General features: G+C 28.4%; 3 protein-coding genes across 5 annotated transcripts; 1 reads left to right on the forward strand and 2 right to left on the reverse strand.

The window, feature by feature from the left end:
- Positions 1-11: 11 nt before the first annotated feature.
- LOC124494284 (ABC transporter G family member 20) lies at positions 12-8436 on the reverse strand. Of its 3 annotated transcripts, none has more exons than XM_075732036.1 (4): positions 7225-8436; positions 2263-2660; positions 679-2189; positions 12-593 (listed from the first exon to the last, which is right to left on the reverse strand). In XM_075732036.1, exons 2-4 carry the CDS (start codon positions 2604-2606, stop codon positions 295-297), a joined length of 2154 nt encoding a protein of 717 aa, XP_075588151.1. In that variant the 5' UTR covers positions 2607-2660; positions 7225-8436; the 3' UTR covers positions 12-294. The 3 variants fall into 3 exon arrangements, with proteins under 3 accessions (XP_075588151.1, XP_046913413.1, XP_046913412.1); XM_047057457.2 differs by lacking the exon at positions 7225-8436 and adding an exon at positions 6052-6403; XM_047057456.2 differs by lacking the exon at positions 7225-8436 and adding an exon at positions 3390-3950.
- A 2767-nt stretch (positions 8437-11203) lies between these two features.
- On the forward strand, positions 11204-12529 carry LOC124493494 (uncharacterized). Its single transcript, XM_047056571.2, has one exon. It carries the CDS (start codon positions 11214-11216, stop codon positions 12516-12518), a length of 1305 nt encoding a protein of 434 aa, XP_046912527.1. The 5' UTR covers positions 11204-11213; the 3' UTR covers positions 12519-12529.
- Positions 12530-12611: 82 nt separating this feature from the next.
- On the reverse strand, positions 12612-15544 carry LOC124493492 (nose resistant to fluoxetine protein 6). Its single transcript, XM_047056570.2, has 4 exons — positions 14555-15544; positions 13882-14485; positions 13615-13811; positions 12612-13550 (listed from the first exon to the last, which is right to left on the reverse strand). The coding sequence occupies exons 1-4, from the start codon at positions 15259-15261 to the stop codon at positions 12806-12808; spliced, it is 2253 nt and encodes a 750-aa protein (XP_046912526.1). The 5' UTR covers positions 15262-15544; the 3' UTR covers positions 12612-12805.
- Positions 15545-16589: the final 1045 nt, after the last annotated feature.

The raw sequence follows: 16589 nt of genomic DNA on the forward strand, positions 1-16589 counted from the left end.
GATGGTATCAATTTTTTTTTCTCGTTGATTTTATTAATTATTCAAAAGCTTAATTTTTATTATTATTGTTGTTGTTGTTGAAATCAATGAATTAATAAAAATTATTCATCACCGAAAAAAAAGAAAACATGAAAAAAATATGGAAAAAAAACAATACAAATATTTCATTGAAAGCAATGAGGTAAAAGGCAGAATATATGATGAATATTATTATTATTATTCGTTTGATCGATTGATTTTTGAAAATGATTTTGGATTAATGTTTCACTTATATATGTGTGAAAATGATGAAATTTATGATTTACGTTTGAAAAAATATAATGCCACTAAACCAAATACAATTGTAGTGCCAACATTGGCCAATAATCCATGTAATACATGAAAACGATCCAGATTCCAACCACGTAACATTACATTACGTAATGATTCTACGGGCATAGCAATAGGTGTTATACTGAGAAAAAATTTTATAACCGGATCAAATGATACTATTGGAAAAAATGCACCACTTGTGAATAATTGACTCAATGTAACCGATAAAGCGATGAAAAATGCCGAGAAATTTACTTCACATGTAGCCGATATTAGTAGTCCTGTGAATGATTAATTAATTTGTAATTAAAAAAAAAATTGAATGAAATGTTTTTTTTTACAACAACATCAACAACAACAACTTACCAGTCATGATGGCACTTGCCGATTGTAATAAAACAAGAAAAAACATAAGCAAATAGGAACCAAAATTATTCATCTTATACCAAGCGAAACCAATTAAAAACATAAGAAGAATCTGAAAAAAAGCAAACAATAGATTGGCTATGAAATGTGAAAAAAACATAAGTGAATGTTTGGCTCCGGCAACAATAGCACGATCGAAGAATCCATCATTACGTTCCATGATCAATAATTGTGATGTGATTGTAACTAATGCTAGATATAAGAAACCAATCATGTAACCAGGTAATAAGAAATCGGCATGTATTATATTATCAGCATAGACAACTTCTTTTACAACCACAGGTGATGCTATAGCTACTTGGCCTTCATCACGAAATACCTGATTATACAATTCCCAGGTACCAAAAGTGAATAAATCCAATAATGGTCTAGCAATAATGGCATTTGCATTATCGGCAAATAATTTGATTGTACTAGCCATCAATGTTCGATTACTGATAGTCATTGGATCTTCTTCATCATTTTCGTTATCATATTCAGCTGAATCATCATCAGCATCATCATTATGGTTATAAGAATCAGCATTAACTGCGGCCAGCGCACGTTTAATCAAAGCGGATGAAAAATTCGATTGAAACCAAATGGCTGCCGTTGCATGACCTTTCCGTACTTGATCGACAGCCTCATCAAGTGAATCAAATTGAATGTAATTAATATGATAAAGGCTAAAATTCTTAACATGATTCTGAAATTCTTGGCTATAATGACGGCCAACATCTTGATTAAAAACGGCTGTATTTAATCGAATCATATCCACTTTGAATATGATACACATCAATAATGTACAGAATGTTGGTGAGAATACCATAACGCTGATGAATTTTGATTGAAAAAATTGATAAATATTACGTCGTACTAGAATAAACAATAACCATAATAAGGATTTTGTATTCAATTTGACATTCAATTGATTCTCATCGATTGTTGATGATTTACGGCGAATATAATTCGGTACGACTAGAAGATGGTTATTTGTATTGGTATTATTAGCAATACTATTTCGTTTATATGGTAAAAATGATGATAATTTTCTTTGTGTATTTTCCACTTTATCTTTGATTTCATTTTCCGTTGGTTTCTGTGTACAGATATGTATGAATATGGTTTCCAGATTTGTTTCCTGATATTTATTATATAATGTTTTAGGCATTCCTTCTTCAATCATTCGTCCACCACGCATCATACCAATACGATCGGCAAGACTTGCTTCTTGAATATAATGTGTAACAATGATTACAGTTAAACCATTATCAGAATTTTTACGAAGAAATGTCCATATTTGATCACCCAATACCGGATCAGTACCAACAGTTGGTTCATCAAGAAATACTAATTTTGGTGAATGAAGAAAAACCAATGCCAATGATAGGGCTTTTTGTTGGCCACCGGACAATGTTGATACAACTTGTTCATCATCGGGAAGGCAAAAAATTCTTTTTAGATTATCGCTTCTATAAAAACATATTGAAAAATTTAAATGTAAACAATAATGATTGAAATTTCCATAAAATTAAAACAACTTACATTTGTGAATATTTTGTTTCACTAAGCTGATAAAGGCTGGCAAAATAATCAAATGTTTCACCAATGGTTAATTCTGGTGATAATGCCTGTGATTGTGGCATATAACCAATAACACGATTATAATGGCCAGGTTTATTATTACCAAAAATTTCGATTGTACCATGTTCATTTTTTATACGACCAAGCATTAAACGTAATAATGTTGTTTTACCTGAACCACTTGGTCCTAATAGTGCATATATACAACGTTTCGGTACGGTCATATGAATATCTTGTAATACGTTTGCCGTATGATATTTAAATGAAACATTTTTCACTTCAATAGCAATATCACGTTTATCCATGATTGTTATTGATGATCGGTGATGATGCTATTAATAATTTATATAATTCAGGTTCTATCATCAAAACAACAACAAAAAAAATCAGAAAAATTAAACACAAATGCAAATTGATAAATTGGTTTCAAAAAAAAAAAAAAAAAAAAAAAAACAAAAGACACGAGGACACACAAAAAGTTAAGAAATATAAAATGAAATGAAGAATGAAATATCTGTGAATTGAACATAAAAAAAAATTCGAACACACCATATTGACACACACACACACACACAAAAAAACTGGCGAATTTTAGATTCTCAATAAAAAACAGACATGAAACATACAAACCTGAATATATGATATGCTTGTGATAATGAAATTATTATTATTACTACTGTTTCAACAGAGAGAGAGAGAGAGAGAGAGAGAGAGAGAGAGAGAGGAATGAAATGGAATGGAATGGAAAAGAAATATCGTTCAGCCTTGAAATATGTCTTGAGGGTATTATTTTTAATGGAACATAAAATGAAACAGAAAATAAAAAACATTTATTGATTGATAACAACCGGTGGATAGAATCATTTTTTGTTTTATAAATCATTTTTTTTTTGTTTTATAAATCGATCAAACAAACAAAACAAAACAAAAAATAAATTCAATGTTAACAAAGTTTGGAATTTGAAAGAATTTACAGGAAAATAAACAAATAATAATAGGAATAGGAAGAGGGGGAGGGTAATAAAAATTGTTTCATCGCTAATCAACAAACAAACAACACACACACACACAAACTATTAGTTTATTACTTTATATTCTCAATGCTATTCATGGAAATAATCTTGAATCAACAATTTGATGGTTGTTAATTAATTTCAAGTTCAATGATGATAATAATAACGGTGACAAACAATCAAACGACAATGATAATGATAATGAATGTTGTTGTTGATGATGATGAAACGCTTTCAATTTGGACATTGAATTGCTTTTTTGTTTTTTTTTGTTTTTTTGAATGTTGTTTTTTGTTGGCGGTTGCTGACTGTTTGTTGTTGGAATGGAATATTATTCATTCATTCATATCAGTAATGAAATCCAATCCAAAAAAAAGACATCATTTAAACGAATCGCAACAAACAACAACAACGACGATGATGATGATATCAAGGTTTTGGACTGTTCATTTTGATGATTAAAACACACAAACAAACACACACACACACACACACATAGTGAGATTTGAATTGCAATCAAGACATCAATGATTTTTTTTTCATTAAGATAGAAAAATTGAATTGTTCAAAGAGTCATAAATGAAAATGACATGAGCAACGAAAAAAAAAGCGAAATCAGAGACAGGGAGAGAGAGAGAGTGAGATCAGATTGGAAAACAACAAAACAGCAACAGGGGGAAAAAAATGTTTTGTTTGAAAGTGTTGATATTAATAATGGAAAAAAGGCGAATTTTTTTCATTGTAATAATGAAAAAAAAATCGAATCAGTTTTCATTTCGATGATGAAGTAGTGAGTAGAAAAATAGATTATTTGTTTGTTTGCTAATTTTAGTTTGATAATAAACATATAGATAGATTGATTATGATTTTAATAATTTCCAAATGGAAAGGAAATAGCTGATTAATTAATAAATCATTTGTATTTTGATTTTTTGATTTTTGTTTTTTTGGTAAATGAATGAATTTTCTTCTATATAAAAAAACAAACAAACAAAATGTACCAGGTTATCGAAGGTCACCGACATGCCAATATGTTGTATTCTGGAAATGATAATTTTTGATTTCATTGAATTATTAATATTTTCGCAGAATTTTATATTGATATCATCCGTTATTTTTTTGTTTTTGATTATTTTTTTTGGTCATTTTCAATTATCAATCAATCAGAAAATCAATCATTCGTTCGATCGATCTGATGATTTATAACAATAAATAGGAAAAATATCTTTTTTTTCAACATTAATCAAACTAGAAATGAAAGGATGAAAAAAAAAATTACAATCACAAATAGGATAGACCGGAAAATTATGATTGACGATTAGATCTAATTGATTAATCGAACGAACAAAAAAAAATTGGAGAGGATGATGACGATAATGAAACCGGAAATGGTCCAATATCTTTTTTTTAAATTTAACACTAAATAGTTATAAAGTAAATGGCCAAATATGTTTATTGTCGATAAATATAATTAAAATTTGATGTTGACGGTGATGTTGTTTATTTATTCAAATAAACACAAACAATGGACATTTTGAACATATAATGAATTAAGGTAAAAAAAGGTAAAAAGAGAATGAGTGATGAAAAAAAAATAATTAAACAATACAAAGTATTTATGATCATCATCATCATCATGTGTTGTTATTGACAAATAAAGAACAAAAAAAAAAATTCTCACCATAAACTCAACAAATTCACTAAAGGTTATACAAACACACACACACACACAGACACACAAAACACGTGTCAAACAAACATATATAAAAAACCAAAACCGGATGAATTAAAAAAATTTTCATATCAAAATTTTTTTTTTGATTTTTAATTTATTGATATGATAATGACATATACGCCTACAATAATTCATTATCGTCATCAACACCATTGTTCATCATCATCATCATCATCAAATAATCATCTATCAATCAATCATCAATAAAACTATTTGATGGTCAATTTTGGAGAAGAATGAAGAAGAAGAAAAAAATTGTTGGCAAATAAATGAAATTTTTTTCTTTTTTAAACGAGAATTTCGAATACGGATGTTTGAACAATAATCGAATGCGAATGAATGATGTACAATTACAATCGATAAAAAAAAGTGAGGGGGGTAATAATAATCGATATTGTTGTGTGAAATTATCTGCTTCTAAATATAATAATTTACAGAATTTTTTTCCTAATTTATCATTTGACTATAATTATGAATATAATTATAATAAAGTAAGAAAAATAATACCCAATAATAATAATTATTCAATGGACAGAATGAAAAAAAAAATTCTACCAATCAACAGGTTTTTGCATTTTGCACTTTTTTTTTGAGTAAACACATCACTCATTCAATCTTCATAAAGACAAAAAAAAAAGATTGACAACCTGAAAAACAACCAAGAGAGAGAGAGAGAGAGGGGAGATGGAATCTGACACTTATCCCGATGATGGCCATCAAAAAAATGTATTGGTGGTAGTGATGATTATCATCATGATTATTATGATGATTATCATTGTGAAGGATTGCAATAAAAAGAAAAAAAAAATGTTGAATATTTATCCACATATTATCTATGCAAACATCATACACACACACACACACACACACACAATTGACATTTTAAACATGAAAAAATTGAAATGAAAAAAAAAACAAAATTCAACTTTTGTTTTCGTGTAATAGAATAGAGAAAAAAAAAATTGTGAAAGAAATTGATAAGAAAAAAAAATAAAAACTTACAATTCAAAATGGGAAATCTTTCCGGAAAAATATATAACCACATTCGAAATGAAGAATGATATTCAAAGGAAATTAAAAAAAAAAATCTATCAACAACGACACTTTATAATCAAATAAATTAAAAATTCTTTTATCGATTATAATCAATATAAGGATTATCATGAATGTCAATCACAAAAATCACGATGATGATAATGATGATGATGATGATGATCGATTGATAGCTGATTTAAAATATCAAGAATCAGATTATACATTCACATTTCACATAATGTAAAGGTTAATTTATAAAAAAAGGAAATCATTCAATTCAAATTCAACAGATAAAATGCATATATAAAAATGTATGTGTGTGTATCATATAATCGTCATCATGGTCAATGTCAAAAAAAAAAAAAAAATTTTTTTTCTTAAGAAAACATCGAACACACACACACACACACACACACAAAAATCTCCTTATTGATGATGCCAGTTGCTGATAATGATCATATTTCAAATCTTTTATATTGAATGTAACCAAAAAATGATGAATAAATTCAAATTGAACGAATGAACAAACGAACGAACGAATTGAATAAAAATAAAATCGAATCACTGATGGTTATAATGACGACGAATATATTCGATAATTTAATGTTTGATTTTTCAAACCAAGTTATTTTTAGCATCAAAGTGTCCAGTCGCACTCGCACTCATAATCACAATTACACACACACACACACCTTAATTATCTCATACCACAGAATACACAGATCACAACTAAGTAATAATTTTTATTATTATTATCCTCAAGGTATGATTCGTATGAATTTTTTTTCTGCTTTTGCTTTTGCTTTTTTTTTACTGATGTTGATCATACTTTTTTTTTGTTTCTACTTTCGGATATATAGATTCATTATGATTATCGTGAAAAATAAAAACAAAAATGAAACAAAAACAAAAACCGGTATTCTCAATGGAATTCGCAAAAAAAAAATCAGATGATGATCATATGGCAACAGATTAATGGAACAAGTTTTTTTTTAGCAGCAGCAGCAGCAGCAGCAGCAACAATTTTCAACAAAAATCGATCAAACGATCACCATTGTTGTTGTTGTTTTTGTTGTTGTTGTTGTTGACCAGAATTTATCAGTGAAAAATAAAAAAAAAAATTTTTTTTGTCATAAATACCTTTTTTTTCTTGTGATAAATGAAAAATTTTCGTTTTTTTCTGCTTATTATTAATTGATTGATTGATTAAAAAAAAAATTTTCGATAGAATAAGATTGGAATGTCGCTTGATTAGCTGAGGAAAAAAAAATAAATGATGATGATGATGATGATGATGGTTGATTGAATCGAATCAAATCGAATCGAATGGATGCACACGATTCATTTCCCGTACATCATAATCATCAATTCTTAATAATAATAATAATAATAAATTGTTCACTGTGACAAAATGTGCTGATGATGATAATGATGAACGTTTTGTGTGTGTGTGTGGTTGTCTCTGTTTTTATACTGGATGGGTACAAATCAACCATACACACACACAAACACAATATTTTATTTTGGATGCAAATAATAATGACGACAACAAGTATTATTTTATCAATATATTCAAATATTTAGATAATAAAATAATAGAGATGAAAAAACATTCACAACTGATGATGATGATGATGATGGAAATGATGGAAATGACCACTTGTTTTTATGATTGTATACAAAATGATCAATTCTTTCAACACTAGGTGTTTTTTTTTTTTTTTTTTTTTTGGATAAACACACCAACACACCAACAAACACTAAATATGTATTCAGCATTCAGTAATGATTTTTTCGTTGATTGCAATTTTCATTTTATTATTGAAAAATTCAAAAAAAAAAAAATGAAAAATGAATATCTACATTATAGTATTGATAAATGATGCAATTGCATATGATGCTGAATCATTTATGAAACACACAACAGGCATGCACATGTATAATATGTTTATATATCCACCAAGTAAAACAGCGACAATATCAACAAAACAAGAAATAAAAAAAAAAAAAAATTCATCAACAAAATATTTTCCGGATGATTGATGGATCATCAAGAAATGAATTTATTTGTTTCATTTTTTTTTGTTGGATGGATGGATATTATTTCACCATCATCATGATGATGATTATTGACCATTTGGTAAACAACAAGTGATCATCATAATCATCATCATAATAATCATCATTGGTCAGATTTCATTCGTATCGATTTTTTTTAGTGTGTGTGTGTGTGTGTGTATGTTTAGTTTTTGTCGTTTGAAATATTCAATGTTGATCACAATTTCAATATATATACAGTGTATACATGAATTGATTATGCATGATGTGTTTTTTGGTTTTTGACAAGCTTATAGTATATGATCTTTATTTTTAGCATAATTATATATGTATATGTTGATGATGATCAGATGATAAACGAGTTTCATTTCATTTTTTGATGTTTTTCGCTGCTGTTGTTGTTGTTGTTGTTGCTACTATTGCAACAAATAAAAGAGAGAGAGAGAGAGAGAATTTTCAGTCGACAACAACAACAACAAAAAATTCATGCTAATTGAATAAAGAAAATCGATACATTCAATTGAGAATCAATCAATCACAAATCATTGTAGGGGGGTTGCGCACATTATAAATATATGTGTGTAAGAAAAAGAAAACATGTGTGTGTGTGTGTGTGATTTCAATAAAAACGAAATAAAAACAAAAAATTTATTGATTACTTCTGATGAGTTTTTTTTGTGTGTGTGTGTGTGTGTGTACGTGTTTCAAACACTATAACAAAATGAAAACGGAAATAGATTGCTGTTGACATTGACAAGAATTGAATGCGAGAGAAAGATGGAGATGAAGAGAAATATTTAAATTCAAATTTAATTTCAAGAATAAAGATTAACAATGATGGGGAAATGAATAATTTTTTTTTGTTTTGTTTCAATGTGTGGACACCAGAAAATGAATGACAATGGTGGTTGTGGTTGTGTGTGTGTTTTAAAATCAATGGGTGTTCGAATGATAAACGATGATTTTTTTTTTTGAAAAAAAATTGAAAAAAAATCACTTTGTTCACATTGGTCACACACACACACACACACACAAACACTTGTTGTATGTTTTTTTTTTCATTCATTCATTTATTCTTTAAATGATGATGATGATGATGATATTATCATCGATAGTCAAAATTTTTTTTTTGTTTTTTTTTCATTGACCATCAATACACATACACACAATAGTCGATGATCATCGACCGTGACAATGTTAAGAAAAAAAAAAAAAATAAATAAAATACAAACATCAACTACAACAGCAACAAGTGTGTATTGTTCACCAAAAAAAAAAAAAAAAAACCAATGTGGCCAAACACAGACAGCAGAACAAAGATTTGAATTTCTCACTTTGTTTTTTTTTCAATCAGTAAAAAAAAACAATAAATAAACAAAACACCAAATACGAGAGAACCGCAAATGAGAGAAACAATTCATAATTGAGGACGATATCAATGGATCATTTTTTTTTCGCATATTTTGAAACAAAAGATTTTCATCATGGAACAACAACAACAACAACGACACCAATATTATATTGTTCGGTGTTTTATGATGAAATAGAAAAAAAACATATCTTTTTTTTATATGAAATAATCATCAATGGCATCATCAATGGCCGTTTACATTGTAGTTTTTCTCTTTAGTTTACCTTTGTTTTTTTTACTTTCGTTTGTTAAATTGATCATTATCATCATCATTGGTTTTGTTCTAATCATTCAAAAAACATTGAAGATGATGGCAAGAAAAAAAAAATTCAAGCCTTAGGGCCAGAAATATTTGAAATATTCAACAAAAACACAAATAATTTGACGGTTGGTTTGTTGTTGTTGTTGTCGTCGTGGTTGTTAGTATTGTTGTTGTTATTGTGAATGATTTATGTTGAATAATTATTGAACATAACCAATTAATAATTATTTTTCTTTTTTTTTTGTTTGATCAATAACCAATTAATTTGATGTTTCTTGTATCATCATCAAACTACCTTACCTACCTGTCTTTGTTTTTTTTTATTATTGTTGTAATGGTCGATTAATTCGAATTATAATAATGATGATGATGAAAAAATTTGTTTAACATCAGATACAACCACCACACCTACACATTTGTGAAGCAGGATTAGTAGTAAATAGTGGTAGTAGTGGTTCTGGACAATTAGTTATTTGATTGATTTTTTTATGATTAAAATTTTTTTTTTTTTTTTTGATCATTTGAATAAAAATAATGACGATGTGTTTGCACAATTCGATTGAACGGTACTCATAATAATACCACTATATATTGAACAACATAAAGATAATAATAATGAAAACAATAAAGATTCACAATGAAGATGAACAATCATCAAATATAAAACTAAGAAATTGAGAAAAAAAAACAAATCCGGAAGAACTCAATATCAATATCTATCTAGCCATCTCTCTTTTTCTTTCTTGTGTATATATAAATGATGATGATGATGAGATCCAGGAACAAAATTTAATCTTTTTATGAACACAATTATCCAATGGAATGGAATGGAAAACAAAACAAAAAAATCTGAAAACAATTTTTTCCATGAATTTTCAAGAAAAGTAAAAAAAAAAATAATGAGCTTGATGTAGATGAAATCAGAAAAGTTAATTTTTGTAATTTTAAGACTGAAAACAAAAATTATCTTTACCGTAATGACGATGGAGATGATAATCAAAGCGATGGTGGTAATTATGATGATGATAATGATGATGATGATGAAAAACCATTTCTATAGTGGATTTACGACAATTATTGTCCAGAAACGTTCACATAGGCAAAAAAAAGGGAGAGGTTAAGAAGCAAAGTATTAAAAAAAAATTATGGTGGCCACTAGATTGAATTTAACCATAAAATTTTTTGCCTTACCCTTAAATTTCAATTTCAATCAAATTGAGAATTTTGAATTTTTTTTTATTTTCTTAATCATTTTTAGTACAAGTATGGCCATCTAGTGTCATGTGATTTTTTTATAATTAATTTAATTTTTTTACTCAGTTTGTGTGTATTTAAGTTGAAAAAATTTATGTATTTTCATTGATTTGTTTCCTATTAACGATCTTCAATATCGGACGAATGGATAATCAACAACATAATAAGAAAACTGGAACACGATCAACGCCAACAATCAAAAATCGTGAAATATTACGATCAAAATCATTGAGTGATTTACGTTCAAATGGCAAAAAACGATCGTCCAAAAAAAGTCTTGGCTTTCCTACCAAACAGAAAACACCGGCAAGTTTACCTAAAAAAAGCCTAAGTCGATCGGAATCACCTAAATTAACTGAATCAATGAAAGAAATGGCCAAAGTATTACAACAATGTCCATTAAGTAATTCCGAAGAGATGAGACGATTACGTTCGATAGAAAAATTGGCTAATCGAACAAGTTCATCATCGTTACGTCATAAAGATCAGCGAACAAAATCGATTAGTAAACATCAACCACAAAGGAAACCATCAAGCGAACAAAATGTAAATCTTTGTGAACGTGAAGCATCAACTGCTTGTCAGATAAAATTGGCTTTATTGCGTAAAATTGATGCAAAAACAACAACTACAACAACCAGTAGTAGTAGTCATCGTAAACGAAATCGTAGACCAATGAATGAACAACAACAATTACTACGTCCTGGACAGGGTATTCTAGAACGTGCACAAAAAGCTGAATGTACATTGTATGGCCTGAAAGTTGTACGTGAAACAATGACAAAAATTCTAACACAATCAAAACAGGAACAAATACGTAAAAATCCACGAACATTGGAAAAATATCGTATCCTGTTATCGGAACCATTCAATCAGATGTCAATAATAATGGATCATTTAGGATTAACCGGTGCATTCGGTATTACCAAGGAACATTTGGATTTATTTCAAAAATATCCTGTCCGTTGTTTCATTAATGTTACATATGAATTGCCATTATTTCAACCAAATGATTGTGAATCATATCGGGTACCAGTTGCCGATGATAAAGATGAAGATCTTAGCCGCTATTTTGATGATGTTACGGAAAAAATTGAACAAATACATCGCCATAATCATGCAACTATTGTACATTGTATGGCTGGTGTATCACGGTCAGCATCATTCATAATTGCTTATCTAATACGTTATCAACGAATGACAATGAAAGAAGCATTTGAACATACAAAACGTTCACGTTCATGTATTAATCCAAATATTTCATTTCTTGAACAATTAGTACAATTTGAACAAAAATGTCATGATAATAATCATCATAATAATCGTAATAATAAATCCATGATGACAAAAATGATTAAACATTCAATGAATGGTATTGAAAAAGAATTGCCAGATTTTATTATCGATAATTATCTAGATGAATATCTACATGAATTTGAATTGGATTAATATAGAAACAAAAAAAAAATTAAATTACACACCCATTACACATTTACATCAATCACATTAATCTTAATAAATCGATCATTTGACAATGATATATTAATATAATGATTATTGATTATGAATTTAATTCAATTAACTTTTTTTGTTGTTGTTGTTGATGAAATGTTTTTAACAAAAAAAAAATTAATTAATTAATCAATTTTATTCGAAATAATCAAATGTTACAATTTTCTTTGTCATTTGGTGATTCCTATTTCATTCAATCAATATATGTTCAATGATATATCACATCATACATTCGATTCTGAATTCAATATCAGCTGTTTTTCTTTTACATTCATATCGAATTCTGGTAGATTGAATTTTTTCTCATTTGTTTCATTATCATTATTATCATTTTTTGTTGTTGTTTTTTCTGAATTCATTATTGGCTGATTAATTAACCAACAATTTTTAAGATAATCAAGAAAATGTATTAGTGGACTTTCAACCAATACGGTAAAAATGAAACCAAATAAATATGAAATGACAATCGATGATGTTAACAAAGAAAATATGGCCGTCATACGCATATCAATAAGATTACGTCTTGATCCAAGAGCAACATAGAATACGAGAACATGTGTTAGATATACTGAATATGTCATACGTGATAATGGACGAAATACTTTCCATGAAAGAATACTGCCAATAAATGTACCATTATTAGTGATACAAAGCCAAATTATTAATGTTAATACCAATGCCCATATCGTACGATTCAATGGATAAAGAATAGCCGACCAAAATGGATCATATGGCCGACCATAAAGCCATGGTGATGTACTATAAATGCAGAATAGATAACCAGAAAAAGCTAATAACCAGCATAGATATTTTGTACTAGTTTTCATTGTCACCATTTGACGCCAATCCGAACGTTCATGTAGTTTGGCACCAAAAATGAAACCAATAAAAAATACATTTGCATGATTCCATGGTTGATAGAAAAATTTTAAAAATTCACTTGGTCGACCAAATTCATCGAGAAAATCACTGTCAAAAAAAAAAAAAAATATGAAAACTATAATAATTTCATTAAGAAAAAAACAAAGCTTACTTTTTAATCGTAACTACACCACCGGGTGGATGTTTCTTAATGAAAACAGTTAATGCACTGATACAAATACAGACTAGTATGACACATTTGGTGACGAGCATACCTCGTCTTGGATATCTTAATAACATTCCAATTAAAATAACTGACATATAATGTAGTTGCATATCGGCAGCCAAATACCATGTATGAAGAGCGCACTTTTTTTGTGCAAAAAAATAAACAAAAAAAAATTATTCAAATAATCTTTGGTTATGTATACGAACTTACAATATTTTGAACATCGATTATATTCTGTACATAGAGAAGATTATGCCACCATGTTATTGAACATTTATCAATGACAATATTCATATAGGTTGACCATAATGGACCATCATATAATGGTGGTAATAGGCTCAATAATAACATGAATGCTATCAATTGTGGTGTTAATCGAAGATAACGTAAAAATGTGTATGGAATATAACGGAATTTTCGATAATCATTTTGTGTATATTTAAATGTAACATAAGATGTTAATAGTCCACTTAGATAGAAAAATGTATCAACTGAATAATGTGCTTTGAATAATGGTTGATGTGAAAGTGATGATAGTCGTGATTTCATTATGAATGAATGTCGAAATAAATTCATCGGATTCCATTCAAGTGTATGGCCAATTATGATCCATACAAGTGTCAGGAAACGTATTCCATGAACACAGGCTAGATCATCATGTTTCGAGGTTTTTGTCGATACAAGTTTGGCTGCATTTTTGATTGGTGAAAACCATAACAATACTGTTTCGGATATTGAATCACTTTTTTTCATTACTAATCGATCATAGATTGCTGCCCATATGGTAATAGCTGATAATATGATTATGGTTATTCTAAGTTTTGGATAGAAAAAAAAACTATTAATAAAATTCAATGAAAATATTAAACACACACACACATACAATGCTATTTTTTGAGGTAAATTAGGTGTCCATTTTTCTGTCGATTTTATCGTACATGTTGATAAATGAAATTCAAGACCCGTTTCTCCAAGGTGATTATTTTTGATAACATTATGAATATCCATATCGGTACAGGAATTAGGTATACAAATACCCATACGTATGAAAATATGATAGAAAAATGATGATACACTGGCAAGATCATGAAAAATGGCTCCATTGGAAACCAAATCTGGACGATTTGTTTCATTTGGCAATGGTATAACAGGGAAATTTTTAACAATATTATGATGATCAGGCATTGGTGTTGGCATTGGTAAAGCTAAATCTAAGAAACAATATTTTGATACAATATCTGTATGATCAATGGATAAACATTGATCATAATCACCATAATCAGTAAATGTACCAGTCATCAAACCGGATGGTAATGAACGTGCCCATGAATTGAATAATTTAAATGACCACGTTTTTCGTTGATGAAAAGCAATCAATGCACGATTAATATCTGTACGACATTCTTGGCTTATATTATGATTATCAATAATATCATGATTCAGATCAATATAATGAGGCAGAATAGCTTTGGCAAATAAATCATCTGAAATATTTAACAATGGTTGCCATAAATATTCTTCACTACATGAATGATGGTAAGAATTTAGGATAAAAATCACAAAAATGGCAACAAAATTAAATTTTGCCATCTTGATGAAGAATTTAAAAAAAAACAGAAACAAAAACGATAAATCACAACAACAACAACAACAAAAAAATTCAAATATTAATCACCATGTTCGAAAAATAACGGCAAATAAAAAAATAATTCACAATTATGATAATTATCGAATGATGATGATGATGATGATGATGAAGAATGGGAAAGTTTACATTTGACAATGGTCAGGAAAGAAGATTTTGTTTTGTTTTGTTTTTTTTTCAATATCGATTGGCGGCCACCACCATCACCATCACCATCATCATCGCCACAAGATGGTCAAAATTATATTTGATTAAATGAATGTATGTATGCCAACAATGTTTGTCTTCAAACATTCAAATCTTTGTTTTGTTTGTGTTCATTCATATATAAGATGGTGATGATGGTGATGATGATGATGTTTGAAAATCATGGAACAAATCTTTGTATACTGATTTCATTCGAAACACAAAAAAGATTCTGATCGTCTCTGTCCACACTGTCCACTGTGTGTCTCTCATTCACTTTCTTACAAACATTTGTTATTTTTTTTTTTACTTTGTTCTTTTCTGTTCGATATTTGTATATTCACTTAAATGGATTCATCATCATCAACATTATCATCAACATCAACATCTCTTTGTTGTTTTTGTTGTATTGAGAAAACCAAATGACGACCACCACAATACTCGCCCAAACGATCAAATAATTAATCAATCATCGATTTTTATATTTTGTTATAATAATATTAGGCGTCGGTCATGATAAATAGCGGTAGTGGTGGTGGTGGTGGTGGTGGTGGTGATGGTTTTTCATCAATCAACAATTGTATTTACATATATTGATTGATTTCAACAATTATAAAAACACACACACACACACACATTCGATCAATATCGTTGCATTCCGGTTTTTTTTTTGCTATCATCAGAAGATTAGAAAAAAAATTTCATTGTTTTTTTTTTGTTTGTTTGTTGTTGTTGGTAATTTTAATTTCAATTTCAATTGAAAATAAATAAAAGGATTGTATAATCATCAAAAAATTTGCATATGTATGTGTGTGTGTGTGTGTGTGTGTGTGTATTTGAATCGGATTGATTGAATGACAATAAAGAAAGAATGAAAAAAACAAAAGGTGTGAATCACCAAAGGTGTGCACACCGCATTGTCTTTGTTTTTTCCTCGAAAACAAGAAAATCATAAAATTCATATTTTTATTTTTTGGTGGTAGTTTTTATTTTGTTCAATGATAATAAAAAAATTAATTTTTTATTATTATTATCGATCAATTGTGTGAATATTTGTCAAGTTTTTTTTTAAAGTGACCAATTGACA

This window comes from Dermatophagoides farinae, chromosome 6 (genome assembly GCF_024713945.1).
Source record: "Dermatophagoides farinae isolate YC_2012a chromosome 6, ASM2471394v1, whole genome shotgun sequence".
Taxonomy (NCBI): domain Eukaryota; kingdom Metazoa; phylum Arthropoda; class Arachnida; order Sarcoptiformes; family Pyroglyphidae; genus Dermatophagoides; species Dermatophagoides farinae.

Excerpts from the sequence above, each read along its gene's own strand:
- LOC124494284 (XM_075732036.1), bottom strand. The coding sequence starts at position 2,606 with ATGGATAAACGTGATATTGCTATTGAAGTGAAAAATGTTTCATTTAAA. Across the intron at positions 2,190-2,262 it reads GAAACAAAATATTCACAAAT|AAGCGATAATCTAAAAAGAA; the intron begins GTAAGTTGTTTT and ends ATGTTTTTATAG. Across the intron at positions 594-678 it reads GGCAAGTGCCATCATGACTG|GACTACTAATATCGGCTACA; the intron begins GTAAGTTGTTGT and ends AATCATTCACAG.
- LOC124493492 (XM_047056570.2), bottom strand. The coding sequence starts at position 15,261 with ATGGCAAAATTTAATTTTGTTGCCATTTTTGTGATTTTTATCCTAAAT. Across the intron at positions 13,812-13,881 it reads TAATCGATGTTCAAAATATT|TGCGCTCTTCATACATGGTA; the intron begins GTAAGTTCGTAT and ends GCACAAAAAAAG. Across the intron at positions 13,551-13,614 it reads GGTGTAGTTACGATTAAAAA|TGATTTTCTCGATGAATTTG; the intron begins GTAAGCTTTGTT and ends TTTTTTTGACAG.
- LOC124493494 (XM_047056571.2), top strand. The coding sequence starts at position 11,214 with ATGGATAATCAACAACATAATAAGAAAACTGGAACACGATCAACGCCA.